At 50.0% G+C, this 24,255-nt stretch overlaps 1 protein-coding gene across 3 annotated transcripts in view; it reads right to left on the bottom strand.

The window, feature by feature from the left end:
* Positions 1-24,255, bottom strand: part of gdpd5b (glycerophosphodiester phosphodiesterase domain containing 5b) — a 284,799-nt gene that overhangs the window by 5,372 nt on the left and 255,172 nt on the right. The window contains exons 15-16 of one of the 3 annotated variants that reach the window (XM_070892565.1): positions 12,143-12,255; positions 7,729-7,791 (exon numbers count right to left, since the gene is read on the bottom strand). In XM_070892565.1, coding sequence (XP_070748666.1) covers positions 7,729-7,791; positions 12,143-12,255 — 176 coding nt within the window. Of the gene's footprint in view, positions 1-7,728; positions 7,792-12,103; positions 12,256-24,255 lie in introns of all 3 variants that reach the window. The other 2 variants (XM_070892566.1, XM_070892567.1) reach the window with 2 other exon arrangements.

Here is a 24,255-nt window from a genome sequence, read left to right as displayed (position 1 = left end):
ACCTTCAATCCATAAGGTGACACAGCCAGTGGCTCAATGGGTCATACTCTCGCCTTGGAGTCAGAAGATCGGGGGTTTGAGCCCCACTCCAGAGACTGGAGCACATAATCTAGGCCGACGCTCCCAGTACAGTGCTGACGGAGCGCTGCACTAATTGGAGGTGCCGTCTTTCGAATGAGACGTTAAATCGAGGCCCCGCCTGCTCTCAAGTGAATGTAAAAGATCCCATGGCACTATTTTGAAGAAGAGAAGTGGAGTTATCCACGGTGTCCTGGGGCCAATATTTAACCCTCAACCAACATCACTAAAACAGATTATCTGTTCATAATCATGTTGCTGTCTGTGGGAGCTTGCTGAGCGATTAAGGAGAGTTTATTTTACATAGAATTACATAAAATCTATAGCACACAAACAGGCCATTCAGCCCAACTGGTTTGTGCTGATATTTATAGTCTGCACCAGCCTCTGCTCACTCCAATAATCTCTTCCCACCCTTGCCCCACCCCTCTATCCCATTCTCCTTCACTCATCCCTCTATCCCATTCCTCTTCACTCATCCCTCTATCCCATTCCCCTTTACACATCCCTCGATCCCATTCCTCTTCACTCATCCCTCTATCCCATTCTCCTTCACCCTATCCCTCTATCCCATTCTGCTTCACTCTATCCCATTCCTCTTCACTCATCCCTCTATTCCATTCCTCTTCACTCATCCCTCTATCCCATTCCTCTTCACCCATCCCTCTATCCCATTCTCCTTCACCCATCCCTCTATCCCATTCTCCTTCACTCTATCCCTCTATCCCATTATTCCATTCCCCTTCACTATCCCTCTATCCCATTCTCCTTCACCCATCCCTCTATCCCATTCTCCTTCACTCTATCCCATTCTCCTTCATCCATCCCATTCTCCTTCATCCATCCCATTCCCCTTCACTCTATCCCATTCCTCTTCACTCTATCCATCTATCCCATTCCTCTTCACTCTATCCCTCTATCCCATTCTCCTTCACCCATCCCTCTATCCCATTCTCCTTCACTCTTGCCCCTTTCTCTCTATTCCATTCTCTCATGTGGGCATCATATCAAAGGCGCTATATAATTGCAAGTCTTTCTTTCTTTATAGCCCAACAAATGTTTCATTTTCAAGTATTTATGCATTTCCCTTTTAAGAGTTACGATTGAATCTGCTCCCACCGCCCTTTCAGGCAGCGCGCTCCAGATCACAACAACTCGCTGCGTAAAAACACTCTCCCCTCCACTTCTTTTGTCAATGATCTTAAATCTGTGTCCTCTGGTTACCGACCCTCCCGCCACTGGGAACAGCTTCTCCTTATCTACTCGATCAAAACCCCTCAGGACGTTGAACACCTCTATCAATGTCTCCTTAACTTTCTCTGCTCTAAGGAGAACCTCACTTTACCATCGGCCGCCATGCCTTCGGCTGCCTGGGCCCTAAGTTCTGGAACTCCTCCCTAAACCTCTCCACCTCTCCCCCCCACCTCTGTCCCTTCCTGTAAGCTGCTCCCTTCAAACCTACCTCTTTGACCAACCTTTGCTACATTATAATAGCAACTACATTTCAAATGTACTTTATTGGCAGCCTGTCTTTTTTATTTATTCGTTCACGGGCTGTGGGCGTCGCTGGCAAGGCCGCCATTCATTGCCCATCCCCAATTGCCCCTTGAGAAGGTGGTGGTGAGCTGCAGTCCGTGTGGTGAAGGTACTCCCACAGTGCTGACTTTGCTGTTGCGGGTTTGGTACAAGTGAGGGTCTCGCTGGGCCATTTCAGAGTTAACCACATTGCGGTGGGTCTGGAGTCACATATCAGCCAGACCGGGTAAGGGCAGCAGATTTCCTTCCCTAAAAGGACAGGAGTGAACCAGTTGCGTTTTTTCGACAACCCAGTCATTTCATGGCCACCATTACTGATACTAGCTTATTAAAAAATTCCAGATTTATTTAATTATTTGAATTTAAATTCCCTCAGCGGTGGGATTTGAACTTGGGTCTCTGGATCATTAGTCCAGGCCTCTGGATTACTGATCCTGCAACGTAACCACTGTGCTACTGTACCCCCTGTAAAGCACTTTGGCACGTGCTGAGGTCATGAAAGGTACTATAGAAATACAATCCCTTATTTTCTTTAAATGGGATTAAATCGATCTTCAGATAACAGGATATAGCAGTTAAGAGTATTGAGAGATGGAATTTTTATTACTGGATTGGCACCAAGCCGACTATATATCAGGAGTGAGAGTGTAAAAGGACAATAGGACTCTGTAATAAATAGCTAAAGGAGATAAAGAAGGGAGGCACAGTCACTCGCGGGCGATGTCCACATAATAATAAACAGATTGTACTAAGAAGATCTTGTTATTAGTAACGATTAAACATAGAAAACAGGTGCAGGAGTAGGCCATTTGGCCCTTCGAGCCTGCACCGCCATTCAATGAGTTCATGGCTGAACATGCAACTTCAGTACCCCATTCCTGCTTTCTCGCCATACCCCTTGATCCCCCGAGTAAGAACTTCATCTAACTCCTTTTTGAATATATTTAGTGAATTGGCCTCAACAACTTTCTGTGGTAGAGAATTCCACAAGTTCACCACTCTCTGGGTGAAGAAGTTTCTCCTCATCTCGGTCCTAAATGGCTTACCCCTTATCCTTAGACTGTGACCCCTGGTTCTGGACTTCCCCAACATTGGGAACATTCTTCCTGCATCTAACCTGTCTAAACCCGTCAGAATTTTAAACGTTTCTATGAGGTCCCCTCTCATTCTTCTGAACTCCAGTGAATACATGCCTAGTTGATCCAGTCTTTCTTGATAGGTCAGTCTCACCATCCCGGGAATCAGTCTGGTGAACCTTCGCTGCACTCCCTCAATAGCAAGAATGTCCTTCCTCAAGTTAGGAGACCAAAACTGTACACAATACTCCAGGTGTGGCCTCACCAAGGCCCTGTACAGCTGTAGCAACACCTCCCTGCCTCTGTACTCAAATCCCCTCGCTATGAAGGCCAACATGCCATTTGCTTTCTTAACCGCCTGCTGTACCTGCATGCCAACCTTCAATGACTGATGTACCATGACATCCAGGTCTCGTTGCACCTCCCCTTTTCCTAATCTGTCACCATTCAGATAATAGTCTGTCTCTCTGTTTTTACCACCAAAGTAGATAACCTCACATTTATCCACATTATACTTCGTCTGCCATGCATTTGCCCACTCACCTAACCTATCCAAGTCACTCTGCAGCCTCATAGCATCCTCCTCGCAGCTCACACTGCCACCCAACTTAGTGTCATCCGCAAATTTGGAGATACTACATTTAATCCCCTCGTCTAAATCATTAATGTACAGTGTAAACAGCTGGGGCCCCAGCACAGAACCTTGTGGTACCCCACTAGTCACTGCCTGCCATTCTGAAGAGTACCCATTTACTCTTACTCTTTGCTTCCTGTCTGACAACCAGTTCTCAATCCATGTCAGCGCACTACCCCCAATCCCTTGTGCTTTAACTTTGCACATTAATCTCTTGTGTGGGACCTTGTCGAAAGCCTTCTGAAAGTCCAAATATACCACATCAACTGGTTCTCCCTTGTCCACTCTACTGGAAAGATCCTCAAAAAATTCCAGAAGATTTGTCAAGCATGATTTCCCTTTCACAAATCCATGCTGACTTGGACCTGTCATGTCACCTCTTTCCAAATGCACTGCTGTGACATCCTTAATAATTGATTCCATCATTTTACCCACTACTGAGGTCAGGCTGACCGGTCTATAATTCCCTGTTTTCTCTCTCCCTCCTTTTTTAAAAAGTGGGGTTACATTGGCTCCCCTCCACTCGATAGGAACTGATCCAGAGTCAATGGAATGTTGGAAAATGACTGTCAATGCATCCGCTATTTCCAAGGCCACTTCCTTAAGTTCTCTGGGATGCAGTCCATCAGGCCCTGGGGATTTATCGGCCTTCAATCCCATCAATTTCCCCAACACAATTTCCCTCAGTTCCTCCTCCTTACTAGACCCTCTGACCCCAATAACAAGAATTAGGAGCGGGAGCCATATGGCTCCTCGAGCCTGCTCCGCCATTCAATATCATGCCTGAACTTCGACCTCAACACCACTTTCCTGCACTATCCCCATATCCCTTGATTCCTTTAATATCCAAAAATCTATAGATCTCTGTCTTGAATATACTGAACGACTGAGCCTCCACAGTCCTCTGGTGTAGAGAATTCCAAAGATTCACCACCCTCTGAGTGAAGAAATTTCTCCTCATCTCAGTCCTAAATAGCCAACCACTTATTCTGAGACGGTGACCCCTGGTTCTAGACTCCCCAGCCAGGGGGAAACATCCTCCCTGCATCTACCCTGTATAAATAGTGAATGTTTCAATGAGAATATCGGCCTAGTCTACTCAATCTCTCCCCATAGGACAATCCCCCCATCCCAGGAATCAGTCTGGTGAACCTTCGCTGCACTCCCTCTATGGCAAGTATATCCTTCCTTAGGTAAGGAGACCAAAACTGTACACAATACTCCAGGTACGGTCTCACCAGGGCCCTATATAATTGTAATAAGACGTCCTTACTCTTATATTCAGATCCTCTTTTAATGAAGGCTAACATACCATTTGCTTTCTTAATTGCTTGCCGTACCCGCATGTTAACTTTCACTGATTCATGTACAAGGACACCCAGGTCCCTCTGAACACCAACACTTTCCAATCTTTCACCATTTAAAAAATACTCTGCTTTTCTATTGTTCCAACCAAAGTGGACAACTTCACATTTCTCCACATTGTATTCCATTTGCCATGTTCTTGCCCGCTCACTTCGCCTGTCTATATCCCCTTGAAGCCTCTTTGCATCCTCCTCACAACTTACATTCCCACCGAGCTTTGTGTCATCAGCAAACTTGGATATAGAGTATCACACTTGGTGGCCTCATCCAAATCATTGATATAGATTGTGAATAGCTGGATCGAGAGAGATGATCACTGTATCTGTTGACGTATTGGCCGCGCCTACTCACCCATTAACCACATGGAGCAAAAACACGTTTCAGAATTAATCTCGCACTCCTCTTGCACAGTCGGTCACCGTACTGCACACTTCAAGAACTCTCCCTAGTCTTGCAAAGGGCGATCATGAGTGGCGAGAGATCGCAACTTGTGAATCACCACACAGTTCACGATACTCTTGTTACCGGCCTCATGAGCAAGACATGTAATGGGATGTATTGGTGTATTTATTAATACAGATTATCATATGTCGCTCTATTTCTCAAGTCCACATGCCTGTATCATAAAAGGAAGGATAGTGAGTATCCTTAACCCAACAACAATTTGGATTTATATAGCGCATTTACCATAATAAAACGATTCCAAGGCACTTCACAGGAGCAATTATCAAACAAGATTTGACACCAAGCCACATAAGGAGATATTAGGATCGGTGACCAAAAGCTTTTAAGGAGCATCTTAAAACAGAAGACAAAGGTAAAGAGACGGAGCAGTTTAGGGAGGGAAGTCCAGAGCTTAGGACCTAGGCAGCTGAAGGCATGGCCATGGTTGAGCGATGGAAATCGGGGATGCACAAGAGGCCAGAATTAGAGGAGCGAAGATATCTTGGGGGGGATCGTGGGCTGGAGGAGGGGTTCCAGAGATAGGGAGGTGGTGAGGAGGCCATGGAGGGATTTTAAAACAAGGATGAGAATTTTGAAATCGAGGTGTTGCCGGACTGGGAGCCAATGTAGGTCGGCGAGCACAGTGGGTGATGGGTGAGCGGGACTTGGTGCGAGTTAAGACACGGGGCAGCGAGCACAGGGGGTGATGGGTGAGCGGGACTTGGTGCGAGTTAAGACATGGGGCAGCGAGCACAGGGGGTGATGGGTGAGCGGGACTTGGTGTGAGTTAGGACACGGGGCAGCGAGCACAGGGGGTGATGGGTGAGCGGGACTTGGTGCGAGTTAAGACATGGGGCAGCGAGCATAGGGGGTGATGGGTGAGCGGGACTTGGTGCGAGTTAAGACACGGGGCAGCGAGCACAGGGGGTGATGGGTGAGCGGGACTTGGTGCGAGTGAAGACATGGGGCAGTGAGCACAGGGGGTGATGGGTGAGCGGGACTTGGTGCGAGTTAAGACACGGGGCAGCGAGCACAGGGTTGATGAGTGAGCGGGACTTGGTGAGAGTTAGGACATGGGGCAGCGAGCACAAGGGGTGATGGGTGAGCGGGACTTGGTGCGAGTTAGGACACAGGGCAGTGAGCACAGGTGGTGATGGGTGAGCAGGACTTGGTACGAGTTAGGACACAGGGCAGCGAGCACAGGGGGTGATGGGTGAGCGGGACTTGGTGCGAGTTAGGACACGGGGCAGCGAGCACAGGGGGTGATGGGTGAGCGGGACTTGGTGCGAGTTAGGACACGGGCTGCCGAGTTTTGGATGAGCTCGAGACTACAGAAGGTGCAATGTATAATGCAATATAGTGTATGCAAGCTGTCCCAATGTATCAAATCAAGAAATCGTCCCTGAACATAGAAACATAGAAAATAGGTGCAGGAGCAGGCCATTCGGCCCTTCGAGCCTGCACCACCATTAAATATCATGGCTGATCATTCACCTCAGTACCCCTTTCCCGCTTTCTCTCCATACCCCTTGATTCCTTTAGCCGTAAGGGCCACATCTAACTCCCTCTTGAATATATCTAACGAACTGGCATCAACAACTCTCTGCAGTAGAGAATTCCACAGGTTCACAACTCTGAGTGAAAAAGTTTCTCCTCATCTCGGTCCTAAATGGCTTATCCCTTATCCTTAGACCAGGTCAATCAGAATGTTTCCAAGTTCCCGGTTATTGCTGAGTTTGCGGATCGACCAGAAGGGATCGTGCTCCTGATCTCCCACAGCTCATCCGCTGCTGAAGCCGTCATCCATGCCTTTGTTACCCTCTACGCTTGACCATTCCAACGCACTCCTGGCTAGCCTCCCACATTCTACCCTCCGTAAACTCGGCTGTCCGTGTCCTAACTCGCACCAAGTCCCGCTCACCCATCACCCCTGTGCCCGCTGACCTACATTGGCTCCCGGTTAAGCAATGCGTTGATTTCAAAATTCTCATCCTGATTCTCAAATCCCTCCATGGCCCTTGCCCCTCCCTATCTCTGTAATCTCCTCCAGCCCCACAAACTAGCCCCCCTCCCCCCCACCCCCAAGTTCTGCCCTCCTGAGCATTCCTGATTATAATCGCTCAACCATCGGTGGCCGTGCCTTCTGTTGCTTAGACCCCAAGCTCTGGAACTCCCTCCCTAATCCTCTCCGCATCTCTTTCTTCCTTCAAGGTGATCCTTAAAACCTACCTCTCTGACCAAGCTTTGGGTAACCTGCCGTCATTTCTACTTATGTAGCTCAATGTCAAATTTTTTAATCTCATAATACACCTTTTGAAGCGCCTTGGGACATTTTGCTATGTTAAAGGCGCTATATAAATACAAGTTATTATTGTTGTAGTGGCTTCTAACGAAGTGCTGGTGGGGGGAGTTGGGCGAGGAGGTGCGGGGAGTAGGTCTGGGCAAGGGGGAGGATGGTGGGTCTGGGCGAGGGGGGGGGTGGCAGCAGGTCTAGGCAAGGGGTGGAGGGGGGGGGGTGCGCGGCAGGTCTAGGCGAGGGGTGGGGGGGGTGCGCGGCAGGTCTAGGCCCCCCTCCCCTGCTCCCCCGATACTCACCGCTTTGGTCAATACATGAATAGTGGTGCAGGTGGAAATGTACCCCAGCGAGAGACTCAACATCTTCAGGAGAGGAAGGGAGAAAATGAGACAGATAAATAAATGTACACGTATCATTTCTCCCTAGCTCTGTGACCACCTCCATCCTTACAACCCTCCAACAACTCTACGCTCCTCCGACTCCCGTTCTCCCCCCCCCCCTCACTTCCTTTGTCCCACCATTGGCGGCTCTGCCTTCAGCCCTAAGTTTTGAAGTTTTCTCCCTAAAACCTCTCTCTCCTCCTTGAAGGCCTTACTTAAAACCTACCTAGCGTTTGGGGGTCACCTGTCCTAATGTCACCTCCTGTGGCTCGGTATCAAATGTTGCCCGATAGAATCATAGAAATTTACAGCACGGAAGGAGGCCATTCGGCCCATCGTGTCTGCGCCGGCCGACCAAGAGCTACCCAGCCTAATCCCACTTTCCAGCTCTCGGTCCGTAGCCCTGTAGGTTACGGCACTTCAGGTGCACATCCAAGTACTTTTTAAACATGGTGAGGGTTTCTGCCTCTACCACCCTTTCAGGCAGTGAGTTCCAGACCCCCACCACCCTCTGGGTGAAGAAATTTCCCCTGATATCCCCTCTAAGCCTCCTACCACTTACTTTAAATCTATGCCCCCTGGTTGTTGACCTCTCTGCTAAGGGAAACTGGTCCATCCTATCCAGGCCCCTCATAATTTTATACACCTCAATAAGGTCTTCCCTCAGCCTCCTCTGTTCTAAAGAAAACAAACCCAGCCTATCCAATCTCCTGTGAAGTGCCTTGGTTTTGTTAAATAAATGAAAATTGCCGCTGTCTTCATTTGACTCGATAAAGTATGGATCTTAATAGTGCATCATTATATAATAGTGCTCATTTTAATTAATTGGATTGGTGCATGGTACAGATTGGTATATTTTACAGGTGGTAGTATGAGGGAGGAATATTGGCTAAGAAACTGGGACACCGCTTCTTCGAATAGTGCCATGGGATCTTTAGTGTCCGTCTAACCAGGATTCCTGGATTAATTTCTCATCCACGACACCGCCAGTAATTGGGGACCCTCAGGTACTGGAGTGTCACTTCACATTGCGAGCCAAGTCCTGGTGCAAGACTCAAACCCCAAACCTTTCTGAGCCAGAGAGGGAGAGATGCAACCAACGAAGTCTAGCACACTACTGTTTGGTTCACTTGACGACTCCAATGCACTCCTGGTTGGCCTCCCACATTCTACCCTACGTAAACTAGAGATGATCCAAAACTCGGCTGCCCGTGACCTAACTCACACCAAGTCCCGCTCACCCATCACCCACTGTGCTCGCTAACCCACATTGGCTTCCGGTTAAGCAACGCCTCGATTTCAAAATTCTCATCCTCATTTTCAAATCCCTCACCCCTCCCTATCTCTAATCTCCTCCAGCCCCACAATCCCCCCCGGAGATGTCTGCGCTCCTCTAATTCTGCCCTCTTGAGCATCCCTGACTATAATCGCTCAACCATTGCTGGCCGTGCCTTCTGTTGCCTAGGCCCCAAGATCTGGAACTCGCTGCCTAAACCTCTCCGCTTCGCTTTCCTCCTTAAAACCTACCTCTTTGACCAAGCTTTTGGTCACCAGCGCTAATTTCTAATTATGCGGCTTGGTGTCAAATTTTGTACCTCATAATACTGACATATGAAGAAAGACTGGATCGACTAGGCTTATATTCACTGGAGTTTAGAAGAATGAGAGGGGATCGTATAGAAACATATAAAATTCTGACGGGATTGGACAGGTTAGATGCAGGAAGAATGTTCCTGATGTTGGGGAAGTCCAGAACCAGGGAGTCACAGTCTAAGGTTAAGGGGAAAGCCATTTAGGACCGAGATGAGGTGAAACTGCTTCACCCAGAGAGTGGTGAACCTGTGGAATTCTCTACCACAGAAAGTTGTTAAGGCCAGTTCGTTGGATATAAGGGAGTTAGATGTGGCCCTTACGGCTAAAGGGATCAAGGGGTATGGAGGGAAAGCAAAAATGGCAGTACTGAAGTTGCATGATCAGCCATGATCATATTGAATGGCGGTGCAGGCTCGAAGGGCCAAATGGCCTGCTCCTGCACCTACTTTCTATGTTTCTATACTCCTGTGAAGCGCCTTGGGACATTTCATCATGTTAAAGGCGCTATATAAATACAAGTTGTTGTTGTTGTTGTTGTTGTTGTTACTTGAAGGATATACTTGCCCTAGACTGGGTGCCACGAAGGTTCAATAGATTGATTTCTGGAATGAGAGGGTGGTCCTGTGAGGAGAGATTGAGCCTATCCTCTCTCGAGTTTAGAAGAATGAGAGGTGACCTCATGGAAACGTATTAAATTATTTGAGGGCTTGACCAGGTAGCAGCTGAGAGGTTGTTTCCCCTGGTTGGTGTGTCTAGAACTAGGGGGGAGGGGGGTCACAGTCCCAGGATAAGGGGTCGGCCATTTAAGACTGAGATGAGGAAGAATTTCTTCACTCAGAGGGTGGTGAATCTTTGAAACACTCTACCCCAGAGGGCTGTGAATGCTGAGTCGTTGAGTATATTCAAGGCTGAGGGCGATAGATTCTTGAGTGCTAAGGGAATCGAGGGATATGGGGATCAGGCAGGAAAGTGGAGTTGAGGTCGAAGATCAGCCATAATCTTATTGAATGGTGGAGCCGGCTCGAGGGGCCGAATGGCCGACTCCTGCTCCTAATTCTTATGTTCTTATGTACCTGGCGAGTAATTCCTATGATTTGAAGGTGACACTTTAATTCTGTTACAGGAGCGATCAGGAATGGGCCTGCTGCTAAATTCTGATCCGAGATCCATAATGGTGGCAGCCCTTCCCCATGCTCCTTTGTGCAGGTGAGAGTACTCCATTTAGTAAGCCCGAGAAGCAAGGGATTGTGTCATTTTAACCTGGTGATCCTGTGTTGCTTTGTGCCATTTCCCTGAGCAACCTTCATCCTCAAGAACAAGAGAGCCACGACCTTCCACCTTTTACTGAAGCCTTTTTATGTTGGCCCACTTGTAAGAAGGTTGCACAGCTTGTGGCCTGTTAACTGCTGAATCCACTCCATCATCATCATCATCATAGGCAGTCCCTCGAATCGAGGATGACTTGCTTCCACATCAAAAAGTTCACATGTGTTTCAATGAAGGACCTAAAATTCCAGATCCTGAACTATATCCTGAAGGGTGGAAGATGCCTGTGGGTGGATTTTTTTTAACGTGGGGTGACCGTTGCACACCAGCCACCACACGGGCTTGACAGAGCTCGGTCTTGGTCCAGTGGCAAGGATTACCCAAGAAGTCTGGAGACCAGCTCTGATGCACGGAACCAGTGCGCGCACATATCGCAGTGTGGGCTGGGCCCGTGCTGCCCCTGGGCCCTCGCCTCTTCTGGGGCCCAAACTCTCACCTCTCCTGGGCCCCGATCACCAACCCAAGCCAACCAGGAGACACAGATTTAAAGTGATTGGGGGGAGGTTTAGAGGGGATTTGAGGGCAAAGTATTGTGTGCAGTTTTGGTCTCCTTACCTAAGGAAGGATATACTTGCCATAGAGGGAGTGCAACGAAGGTTCACCAGACTGATTCCTGGGATGGCAGGACTGTCGTATGAGGAGAGATTGGGTCGACTAGACCTGTATTCATTAGAGTTTAGAAGAATGAGAGGGGATCTGATTGAAACGTATAAAATTCTGACTGGGTTGGACAGACTGGATGCGGGGAGGATGTTCCCCCGGGCTGGGAAGCCTAGAACAAGGGGTCACAGTCTCAGGATACGGGGTAGGAAATTTAGGACCGAGATGAGGAGAAATGTTTTCACTCAGAGGGTGGTGAACCTGTGGAATTCTCTACCACAGAAGGCTGCGGAGGCCAAGTCACTGAATATATTTAAGAGGGAGATAGATAGATTTCTAGACACAAAAGGCATCAAGGAGTATGGGGAGAAAGCGGGAATATGGTGTTGAGATAGAGGATCAGCCATGATCATATTGAATGGAGGTGCAGGCTTGAAGGGCCAAATGGCGTACTACTGCTCCTATTTTCTATGTCTATGTCATCACCCAGAGGGTGGTGGGGGGTGTGGAACTCACTGCCTGAAAGGGTGGTAGAGGCAGAAACCCTCACCACATTTAAAAAGTACTTGGATGTGCACCTGAAGTGCCGTAACCTACAGGGCTACGGACCAAGAGCTGGAAAGTGGGATTAGGCTGGGTAGCTCTTGGTCGGCCGGCGCTGGCATGATGGGCCGAATGGCCTCCTTCCGTGCCGTAAATTTCTATGATTCTATGAACCCGCCCTTCCGCCGGACTCCAAAAGCCAGCTCACCCGCGAAGGAACCGTCATTCTCACCTTTGACGAGCTAAGGATGCACGCACGGCTGCACCGTACCTGCAAAGATCAGCTTCTCCTTCATTATGTTGACGTCCCGGCTGGACCTGCGGACTGCTGCGCTCAGCATGATCTGCTCCGGGTTATAGGTCCTCATGCTGCCCAGCCGCCATCTGCAAGGTGGGAAATGAACATTTCAAAATAGGAACCCCTTTCCTCCCGGTCCTCGGCTTCTGTCCTGACCCATTCGAGCAGTGTTAGAGAAATCCGACTGTCAACCTCACGCCCCAGCCTTCAGTCAGACCCCTCGGTGAACAGGGGGGGGAAAGAGAGAGAGGGAAAGAGAGGATGGGAGGAGGGTGGAAAAGGGAGGGGGGAGGGAGAGGGGGGAAAGAGGGAGGGGAAAGAGGGAGGGGACGGGGGACGGGGGACGGGGGAAGCTGTGCTTTGATTTTTCATCTCTTTCTCTTCCTTTAACATCTAAAGTTTAGACTACCCAACGTGCCTTAGCTCAGCACTGTGCTTCCTCCAAAGCACCTGACTGAAATCAGGGAATCACCATGTCATTTGTAGAGCAGAGAACTTGTTTTACTAATTGAGGTGGGAACACTAAGGGAAAGCAGCCTCATCCAAATACCCCAAAAGTGTAAGTGAAACTAATCAAAACAAAAGATTACCTTCAGACAGAAAATGTGAGCGTCCTACTTTTAAGAAATGACATTACCATCTCCATTGGTGACATGAGGAGATTGCGTGGTGTTGGATGATGGAGCATACTTTACAGTGAAGGAATTGGGACTCGGGGGGGATTCAGCAGGGATGCGCTAGTGCACACACGTGCACACTGGGGCTCACATCGCGTGTCCGTGCGACTTTTCCCTTCAGTCACTGAGGTCTCGAGTCCAGCACACATCCAGGCTCGCTGGAAGTTCCCCAAAGGATTCCTTCAATTTCTGAAAACTAGCGGTCTTGACACGTGAGCAGTAATCTAGAGGTGATCCTAAACTCGGCTGCCCCGTGTCCTAACTCGCACCGAGTCCCGCTCACCCATCACCCCCTGTGCTCGCTGACCCGTGTCCTAACTCGCACCGAGTCCCACTCACCCATCACCCCCTGTGCTCACTGCCCCGTGTCCTAACTCGCACCAAGTCCCGCTCACCCATCACCCCCTGTGCTCGCTGACCCGTGTCCTAACTCGCACCGAGTCCCACTCACCCATCACCCCCTGTGCTCACTGCCCCGTGTCCTAACTCGCACCAAGCCTCGCTCACCCATCGCCCCGTGCTCGCTGCCCCGTGTCCTAACTCGCACCAAGTCTTGCTCACCCATCGCCCCGTGCTCGCTGCCCTGTGTCCTAACTCGCACCAAGTCCCACTCACCCATTACCCCTTATGCTCGCTGACCTACATTGGCTCCCGATTAAGCAATGCCTCGATTTCAAAACTCTCATCTTTATTTTCAAATCCCTCCATGGCCTCACCCCTCCCTATTTCTGTAATCTTCAGCCCCACAACACCCCCGACAAATCTGCGCTCCTCTAATTCTAACCTCTTGAGCATCCCCATTTATATTCGCTCAACCATTGGTGGCCGTGCCTTCTGTTGCCGAGGCCCTAAGCTCTGGAACTCTCTGCCTAAACCTCTCCACCTCTCTATGGGCCCAAGTTTCCACACGATAAAAAACGGGCGCCCCTCCGAGCTGGGCGCCCGTTTTTCGCGCCGAAAACAGCGCCGGAAAAAAAACGCGCGATTCTGGTGCGCCCTGCAGCTCCTTGTCTGTTTGGCGCGGCGCCCGGGGGGGGGCGGACCCTACACTCGCGCCGATTTTGTAAGTGGGAGGGGGCGGGTACTATTTAAATTAGTTTTTTTCCTGCCGGGAACGCTGCGCATGCGCGTTGGAGCGTTCGCGCATGCTCAGTGTGAAAAAAACCATTGGCACTCGGCCATTTTTGTAGTTCTTTGTAGCTGTTTAATTTTTGAACATTTTTTTAAGAAAAGCACATTGCCATCAGCACATCAGCACTGAGGCACTGAGGCTTCTTGCAGCAGTGAGAAGGCTGCAGGAAGCCCCAGAAAGTTGAGGCAGTCATTTCCCTCCCTACCCCGCCCGCCGTCGGGAACGAACGGCTGCCTCCTTCCCCCCCCAACCCCCCGCGGGAATGAACGCCTGCAGCATTCTCCCCCCCAACCCCCCGCGGGAATGAACGCCTGCAGCATTCTCCCCCCCAACCCCCCGCGGGAATGAACGCCTGCAGCATTCTCCCTGCCTGAAGCACCTTCACACAGGTAGGAAGATGGTTTATTTAATCTTTTCTTTGCTTATAAATGTTTATTCAGGTTGTATTTATTTGTATAATATTTGTAGAAGTATAAATAAGGATTTATTGTCGAATTTAATGACTCCCCCATCCCCCCCACCTCCCCCCCACCTCGTTCTGGATGCCTAATTTGTAACCTGCGCCTGATTTTTTTAATGTGTAGAACAGGTTTTTTCAGTTCTACAAAAATCTTCACTTGCTCCATTCTAAGTTAGTTTGGAGTAGGTTTTCACTGTGGAAACTTTGAAATCAGACGTCAGTGGCCGGACACGCCCCCTTTTGAAGAAAAAATTCTGTTCCAAAGTGGAACTGTTCTACCTGACTAGAACTGCAGGAAAAAAAATGTGGAGAATTGCGATTTCTAAGATAGTCCGTTCTCCACCAGTTGCTCCTAAAAATCAGGCGCAAATCATGTGGAAACTTGGGCCCTATGTCTCTACATCTCTCTCCTCCTTAAGGTTGCTCCTTAAAACCCACCTCTTTGACCAAGCTTTTGGTCACCTGCCCTAATGTCCCCTTGGTGCCAAATTTCTTTGTTTCATTACACTCGTGTAAAGTGCCTTGGGACATTTCACGACATTAAAGACGCTATATAAATACAAGTTGTTGCTACCTTACCGAAATACAGTGACTGCTTGAGGCTTGTGCTTTCTACAAATTAATTTCCGTAATTTATCTCTTACATTAGCTATCCGCCAGTCCCTAGGAACTGATCCCGAGTCGATAGACTGTTGGAAAATGATCCCCAATGCATCCACTATGTCCTGGGCCACTTCCTTAAGCACTCTGGGGTGCAGACTATCAGGCCCCAGGGCTGAAAAGGTTTAAATTACAAGGACAGGTTGCATAGACTTGGCTTGTGTTCCCTCGAGTAGAGAAAATCAAGAGGATCATATAATTGAGGTGTTTAAGATGATTCAGGGAGTTGATGATAGAATCTTAGAAATTTACAGCACGGAAGGAGGCCATTTCGGCCCATCATGTCCGCGCCGACCAAGAGCTACCCAGCCAAATCCCACTTTCCAGCTCGCGGTCCGTAGCCCTGTAGGTTACGGCACTTCAGGTGCATATCCAAGTACTTTTAAAATCTGGTGAGGGTTTCTGCCTCTACCACCCTTTCAGGCAGTGAGTTCCAGACCCCCACCACCCTCTGGGTGAAAAACTTGATGGGGTAGATAGAGACAAACCATTTCTTCTGGCCGGGGGGGGGGGGTTCAGAACAAGGGGGGCATAATCTTAAAATTAGAGCCTGGCCGTTTAGGGGTGATGTCAGGAAGCACTTCTTCACACAAAATCTGCTGGGAATCTGGAACTCTCTCCCCCAAAAAGGTTGTGGATGTCGCGGGTCAATTGGAGCTTTCAAAACCGAGATCGTTGGTTTTTGTTCCAGACTTGAGACCCATAATCCAGGCCGGCACTCGAAGTGCAGTCCCTCCGAGGGAACGCCGCACTGTCGGAGGGGCAGTGCCGAGGGAACGCCGCACTGTCGGAGGGGCAGTGCCGAGGGAGCGCCGCACTGTCGGAGGGGCAGGGCCGAGGGAGCGCCGCACTGTCGGAGGGGCAGGGCCGAGGGAGCGCAGCGCTGTCGGAGGGGCAGGGCCGAGGGAGCGCAGCGCTGTCGGAGGGGCAGGGCCGAGGGAGCGCAGCGCTGTCGGAGGGGCAGTGCCGAGGGAGCGCCGCGCTGTCGGAGGGGCAGTGCCGAGGGAGCGCCGCACTGTCGGAGGGGCAGTGCCGAGGGAGCACCGCACTGTCGGAGGGGCAGTGCCGAGGGAGCGCCGCACTGTCGGAGGGGCCGTACTAAAGTGTGATCTAGTTCAGCTGTTTAAGGTGAATAAATGAATTGCTGGGAGAGAGAATCTATTTCCTCTGGTGTGCTGAGCCCAGAACAAGGGGGGAGTAACCTTAAAATTAGAGCCCGGCCATTCAGGGGTGATGTCAGGGAGCACTTCTTCACACAAAGGGTGCTGGGAATCTGGAACTCTCTCCCTAGAAAGCGGTTGAGACTCCGGGGGGCGTCAATTGAAATACCGAAGCTGAGATTGATAAGATTTTTGCTCGGCAAAGGGTATTAAGGGACGTGAAACCAAAGCGGGTAGATGGAGTTGAGAGACAGATCAGCCATGATCTCACTGAATGGCGGGACAGACTCGAGGGGCTGAATGGCCTCCTCCTGGGCCTGTGTTCAAACACCGATGACAATAGTTCTGAGGCAGTGCAGACACAAGTTCACAACGAGTAGCATGGGTGCTGTTTGCTCAGTTCCCTGGTCCTGACTGCATTGATGCTCGGTGCTGCAGGGAAAGGAAGGGATTCCGGGATACCTTGGAAGATGCCGAAGCACTTGGTGAATCCTGAGGGTCAGTCAGGGCAGGAGATGGGTTCCCAGGCGGCCCCCAGGATTGTCTTGGAGTCGGCAGGAGTCTACCATTAATCTCCAGGACACCGTTGTGAGGAAAAAACCTGGCAGAAAAAAAATTTAAAAATAACTCTGGGTATAAAAATATCCAAGAGGAGGCTGGAAAGGCTCTTTGGACTGACGATCACGAGCCAGGGAACGACAAGTCTGCTCGCTATCCAATTAGCCGCGGGAAGGCAGCGCGCCGTGAGGATTTGCGGGTCGGGCAGCCAATGGCGGGAGCGTGGGGGTGGGGCATTTGGAGGTGGAAGGTCAAAGTCCTGGAAGACCCAAGCAGAGGTGACCATGGCCTCCTGTTGCTCGGCAACTGGTTGCTGGGTAATGCGTGATGGAGACTTGGCTGCTGATTCTCTCTCCTCCCAACCCTTGGCTGATGAGTTATTGGACCACGTTCCAGAAGAACAAGCTGCGGATTCACAGCTCTTGCTGGGAAAGGATGTGCAATTTAGCTTCCTCCAGGATCTCAAACGCTTCTTTCAGTAAATAAATTGGCCGACTTCCCGACACCCAAGCGAATATTTTAAAAAAAGGCACGGCCTGGTACGGCAGGCTTGAGAGAGGCTGCAGAGCAATGGTACACAATATCAACCTGCGTTGATGATCACCATCATAGGCAGTCCTTCGTTTCGAGGAAGATTTGCTTCCACTCTAAAAATGAGTTCTCAGGTGGCTGAACAGTCCAATATGGGAATTACAGTCTCTGTCACAGGTGGGACAGACAGTGGTTGAAGGAAAGGGTGGGTGGGGAGTCTGGTTTGCCACACGCTTGGTTTCTGCATGCTCTCGGCGACGAGACTCGAGGTGCTCAGCGCCCTCCCGGATGCTCTTCCTCCACTTCGGGCGGTCTGGTCTTTGGCCAGGGACTCCCAGGTGTCGGTGGGGATGTTGCACTTTAGCAGAGAGGCTTTGAGGGTGTCCCTTGTAACGTTTCCTCTGCCCACCTTGGGCTCGTTTGCCGTGAAGGAGTTCCGAGTAGAGCGCTTGCTTTGGGAGTCTCGTGTCTGGCATGCGGACGATGTGACCTGCCCAGCGGAGCTGATCGAGTGTGGTCAGTGCTTCGACGCTGGGGATGTTGGCCTGGTCGAGGACGCTAATGTTGGTGCATCTGTCCTCCCAGGGGATTTGTAGGATCTTGCAGATCACAACAATAGCAACCCGCATTTATCATCATCATTTTAGGCGGTCCCTCGTATCGAGGATGACTTGCTTCCACGCCAAAAAGGGATGAGTTCACAGATGTTTCAATGAAGCATCTAATATTCCAGATCCAGAACTACATGTTGAAGGGTGGAAGATGTCTGTGTGTGGATTTTTTTAACGTGTGGTGACCGTTGCACATCAGCCACCACACGGGCTTGACAGAGCGAGGTCTTGGTCCAGTGGCAAGGGTTAACCAGGACGACTGGAGACCTGCTCTGCTGCACGGACCCAGTGCGCACACATATCGCAGTGTGGGCTGGCCCGTGTTGCCCCTGGGCCCTCGCCTCTTCTGGGCCCCGATCACATCGCTCCACAAACTCTCGCCACTCCTGCTGTACCTGCCCCGCACTGCAGTCAGCCGTCGCCCTCCTGCAGCAGCACGCGCTGCTCCCTGCAGTGGCATGCCACCGCACGCTGCTCCCTCCAATGGCCCATCAGCAGGCCGGGGCCATTAGAGGGAGCAGTGCAGCGGCCCGGCCATCGCCATAGTCCAGGCCGCATTTATATAGCGCCTATAACCTCGTAAATAGGTCCCACAGGAGCATCATCAGGCAAAATGTGTCACAGAGCCACATAAGGAAATATTCAGGCAGGTGACCAAAAGCTTGGTCCAATGAGGTAGGTTTTAAGGACCATCTTAAAAGGAGGAGAGAGAGACGGAGAGGATTAGGGAGAGAATTCCAGAGCTTGGGGCCCAGGCAGCTGAAGGCACAGCCACCAATGGTGGGGTGATTACAATTGGGGAAGAGGCCAGAATTGGAGTGCCAGGGATGCAGGACGTGGAGAGACTGGAAAAGCCACGATTGTTCTCCTTGGAGCTGAGAAGATTAAAGGACGATTTTAACAGGAGGTGTTCAAAAGCATGGGGAGAAACTACTTGCACAATAGGAAGGTCGGTAACCAGAGGGCACAGATGTAACGTAATTGGCAAAAGAACCAGAGGGGGAGAGGAAGAGAATTTTTTTTGTTTAGCGAGTTGTTGTGATCTGGAATGCGCTGCCTGAAAGGGCGGTGGGAGCAGATTCAACAGTAACTTTCTAAAGGGAATTGGATAACGAAAAAAACAACTTGCATTTGTATAGCACCGACAATGCAGTAAAATGTCCCACAGCATGTCACAGGAGCCACGTAAGGAGATATTAGGGCAGGTGACTAAAAGCTTGGGCAAAGAGGCAGGTTTTAAGGAGCGTCTTAAAAGGAGGAGAGAGAGAGAGGCGGAGAGGTTTAGGGAGGGAGTTCCAGAGCTTGGGGCCCAGGCAGCTGAAGGCACGGCCGCCAGTGGTGGGGCGATTAAATTCGTGGGGGCTCAAGAGGCCAGAATTGGAGGAGCGCAGAGATCTCAGGGGATTGTGGGGCTGGAGGAGATCACAGGGATAGGGAGGGGGTGAGGGCCATGGAGGGATTTGTAAACAAGGATGAGAATTTTTTTTTTTTTTTAAATCGAAGCGTTGCTGGACCGGGAGCCGATGTAGGTCAGTGACATGGATTGGGTCTGTGATGGATCGGTTGGTAAGGATCACGGCCTGCATGTCTTCGTGGAGCAGGCGGAGGATGGCGACAAACTTTTGGGGGCATCCGACACTAAGGAAGACGCTCCACAGACCCTCGCGGTTTGACAGTGTCAAAGGCCTTTGTAAGGTTGAAGGCGGCCATGTATAAGGGCTGGCACTGTTCCCTGAATTTTTCCTGCAGCTGTCGCGCTGCAAAAATCATGTCCGTTGTGTCCCGTAGGGGACGAAATCTGCATTGTGACTCCGGGAGGAGCTCCTCGGCCACAGAGAGAAGACGGTTGAGGAAGACTCGAGTGACGACTTCCCCAGTGGCTTATAGCAGGGAGATTCCTCTGTAGTTGCCGCAGTGAGCAAATACTTGGAGAAAAGATTTGCAGGGCAATGGGGAACGAGCGGAGGTGGGGGGCGAGGGCTGGGGCGAGGGGAGGGAGGTGCTCGGCCGGCTGGGTGGTTAGCTCCTTCAAAGAGGCGGCACAGGTGAGATGGGCTCTCCGTGCCGACCAGAACACACCCAAGTCCATCCACCTCTCCATCCAGCTACAGAGGAGCCAAGCAGAATGTAACCGTGCACAACGGCAAAACATCCGGAGACCCGGAATGTAACAAAGTTACAGTCAACGGTGACTTCGAAAAGGAATGGCATGTTTAACCAACCGTACTGAATTCTTAGAAGAGGCAACAGAAAGAGAGACAAGAGCAAAGCAGCGGATGTGTTTCACGTGGGCTTACAGAAGGCTTTCGATAAGGTGCCACACGAGAGGCTCGTGCCAAAGTTCAGAGGCCCGGTCGTAGAAAGAAGGAAATTGCATTTATATAGCGCCTTTCATGGCCTCGTGATGTCACAAAGCGCTTTACAGCCAATGAAATATTTTTGGAGTGTGGTCACTGTTGTAATGTAGGAAAGGCATCAGCCAATTTGCACACAGCAAGCTCCCACAAACAGCATTGTGATAATGACCCAGATAATCTGTTTTAGTAATGTCAGTTGAGGGATAAATATTGGACGGGACACTAGGGAGAACTACCCTGCTCTTCTTCAAAATAGGGCCGTGGGATCTTTAATGTCTTGAGAGCAGACGGGGCCTCGGTTCAATGTTTGATCCGAAAGATGACACCTCCAACAGGGCGGCGCTCCCTCAGTACTGCCCCTCCGACAGCGCGGCGCTCCAGCAGCACTGCCCCTCCGACAGCTTGGCACTCCCTCAGTGCTGCCCCTCCGACAGCGCGGCATTCCCTCAGTACTGCCCCTCCGACAGTGCGGCGCTCCCTCGGCACTGCCCCTCCGACAGTGCGGCGCTCCCTCAGCACTGCCCCTCCGACAGTGCGGTGCTCCCTCAGCACTGTGCTGGAGTGTCAGCCTAGATTGATGTGCTCAAGTCCCAGGGGGACCGGGATTAATTGGATCGCTCTTTCAAAGAGCCGGAAACATCACGATGGGCCGAATGGCCACCTCCTGTGCTGTATCATTCTATGATTTTGTAAAGTGGTAACCATTTCTCCACATCAAACCCCTTCATAATTTTAAAGACCTATCCTTACCTCTCTATGTCTTCCCTTTTATTACGAAGGGTTGGGTGTGGAGAAATTGTTTCCACTTCATAGAATCATAGAACGATACAGCACAGGAGGCGGCCATTCGGCCCATCGATCCTGTGCCGGCTCTGTGACAGAGCGATCCAATCAGCCCCACTCCCTCTGTTCTTTCCCAACAGCCCGGCAAATTTTTCCTTTTCAAGTATTTACTCTTTTTGAAAGTTAATATCGAATCTGCTTCCACCGCCCTTTCAGGAAGTGATCCCAGATCATCACAACTCGCTGTGTATCTTTTTTCTCCCCTTCATTTGCCAATTACCTTAAAATATCTGTGTCCCTCTGGTTCCCGACACTTCTGCCACTGGAAACAGTTTGTCCTTATTTACCTGATTTTGTACGCCTCTGCTAAATCTCCTCTTAACTTTCTCTGCTCTAAGGAGCACAATCCCAGCTTCTCCAGTCTATCCACGTCACTGAAGTCCCTCATCCCTGGAACCATTCCGGTAAATCTCTTCTGCACTTGTGGATGGGTCCCGGATAAGGGGACATAAAGATAAAATAGTCACCAACAGCTCAAATAAAGAATTTTGGTTGGAGTTTCTTTTCACAGAGTGTGGAGAGACTGTGGAACACTCTGCCACAACACCAACAAGTATTTATGCAGCGCAATAAACGTAGTAAAACATCGCTAGGCGCTTCACTAAAGCGTCATCAAATTTGTCACCGTGCTACATAAGGAGCTAACAGGGCAGAAAAGAGCCAGGTTTTAAGAAGGGTGCTAATGGAGGGGAGAGAGAGGTAGAGAGGCGGAGAGGTTTAGGGAGGGAGGGAGTTCCAGAGCTTAGGGCCCAGGCAGCTGAAGGCACGGCCACCAATAGTGGAGCGATTAAAATTGGGGATGCTCAAGAGGCCAGAATAAGACACAAGATAGGAAATAGGAGCAGGAGCAGGCCATTCGGCCCCTCGAGCCTGCTCCGCCATTCAGTGAGATCATGGCTGATCATCTACATCAACTCCACTTTCCTGCACTATCCCCCATATCCCTTAATATCCCAAAAGATTCCCTTAATAGCCGAAAATCGGAGGAGCATAGGGATCCCAGAGGGTTGTAGGGCTGGAGGAGGTTACAGAAATAGGGTGGGGGGGGGCGTGGCCATGTTGTGTTTGAGTCTTGATGCATTTAAGGGGGGGGGGGCAGTTGAAGCACACATGCAGGAGAAGGGAATTGTGCGACGGCGGGGGGAGGGTTGGAAGGATGGGAAGAGGGAATTAGATTGGGAAGAGGCAAGTGTGGAGCATAAACACCAGCACAGGACAGTTGGACCGAATGGCCAGCATCTCTACTATAGATTGTGTGTCAGTCTATAGAAACATAGAACTTTACAGCGCAGAAGGAGGCCATTTCGGCCCATCGTGTCCGAGCCATAAGAACATAAGAACATAAGAATTAGGAACAGGAGTAGGCCATCTAGCCCTTCGAGCCTGCTCCGCCATTCAACAAGATCATGGCTGATCTGGCCGTGGACTCAGCTCCACTTACACGCCCGCTCCCCGTAACCCTCAATTCCCTTATTGGTTAAAAATCTATCTATCTGTGATTTGAATACATTCAATGAGCTAACCTCAACTGCTTCCTTGGGCAGAGAATTCCACAGATTCACAACCCTCTGGGAGAAGAAATTCCTTCTCAACTCGGTTTTAAATTGGCTCCCCTGTATTTTGAGGCTGTGCCCCCTAGTTCTAGTCTCCCAGACCAGTGGAAACAACCTCTCTGCCTCTATCTTGTCTGTCCCTTTCATTATTTTAAATGTTTCTGTAAGATCACCCCTCATCCTTCTGAACTCCAACGAGTAAAGACCCAGTCTACTCAATCTATCATCATAAGGTAACCCCCTCATCTCCGGAATCAGCCTAGTGAAACAGCTCTGTACCCCCTCCAAAGCTAGTTTTGGTCACCTTCCTTAAGTAAGGTGACCAAACTGCACGCAGTACTCCAGGTGCGGCCTCACCAATACCCTATACAGTTGCAGAAGTACCTCCCTGCTTTTGTACTCCGTCCCTCTCACAATGAAGGCAAACATTCCATTCGCCTTCCTGATTACCTGCTGCACCTGCAAACTAACTTTTTGGGATTCATGCACAAGGACCCCCAGGTCCCTCTGCACTGCAGCATGTTGTAATTTCTCCCCATTCAAATAATATTCCATTTACTATTTTTTTTCCCCAAGGTGGATGACCTCACACTTACCGACATTGTATTCCATCTGCCAAACCTTAGCCCATTCGCTTAACCTATCTATATCTCTTTGCAGCCTCTCTGTGTCCTCTACACAACCCGCTTTCCCACTAATCTTAGTGTCATCTGCAAATTTTGTTACACTACACTCTGTCCCCTCTTCCAGATCATCTATGTATATTGTAAACAGTTGTGGTCCCAGCATCGATCCCTGTGGCACACCACTAACCACCGATTTCCAACCCGAAAAGGACCCATTTATCCTGACTCTCTGCTTTCTGTTAGCCAGCCAATTCTCTATCCATGCTAATACATTTCCTCTGACTCCGCGTACCTTTATCTTCTGCAGTAACCTTTTGTGTGGCACCTTATCGAATGCCTTTCGGAAATCTAAATACACCACATCCATCGGTACACCTCTATCCACCATGCTCGTTATATCCTCAAAGAATTCCAGTAAATTAGTTAAACAAGATTTCCCCTTCATGAATCCATGTTGTGTCTGCTTGATTGCACTATTCCTATCTAGATGACCCGCTATTTCTTCCTTAATGATAGTTTCAAGCATTTTCCCCACTACAGATGTTAAAATAACCGGCCTATAGTTACCTGCCTTTTGTCTTCCCCTTTTTTTAAACAGAGGCATTACATTAGCTGCTTTCCAATCTGCTGGTACCTCCCCAGAGTCCAGAGAATTTTGGTAGATTATAACGAATGCATCTGCTATAACTTCCGCCATCTCTTTTAATACCCTGAGATGCATTTCATCAGGACCAGGGGACTTGTCTACCTTGAGTCCCATTAGCCTGTCCAGCACTACCCCCTAGTGATAGTGATTGTCTCAAGGTCCTCCCTTCCCACATTCCTATGACCAGCAATTTTTGGCATGGTTTTTGTGTCTTCCACTGTGAAGACCGAAGCAAAATAATTGTTTAAGGTCTCAGCCATTTCCACATTTCC

This window comes from Pristiophorus japonicus, chromosome 10 (assembly GCF_044704955.1).
Source record: "Pristiophorus japonicus isolate sPriJap1 chromosome 10, sPriJap1.hap1, whole genome shotgun sequence".
NCBI lineage: Eukaryota > Metazoa > Chordata > Chondrichthyes > Pristiophoridae > Pristiophorus > Pristiophorus japonicus.
This window is presented reverse-complemented; position numbering and strand designations above follow the sequence as displayed.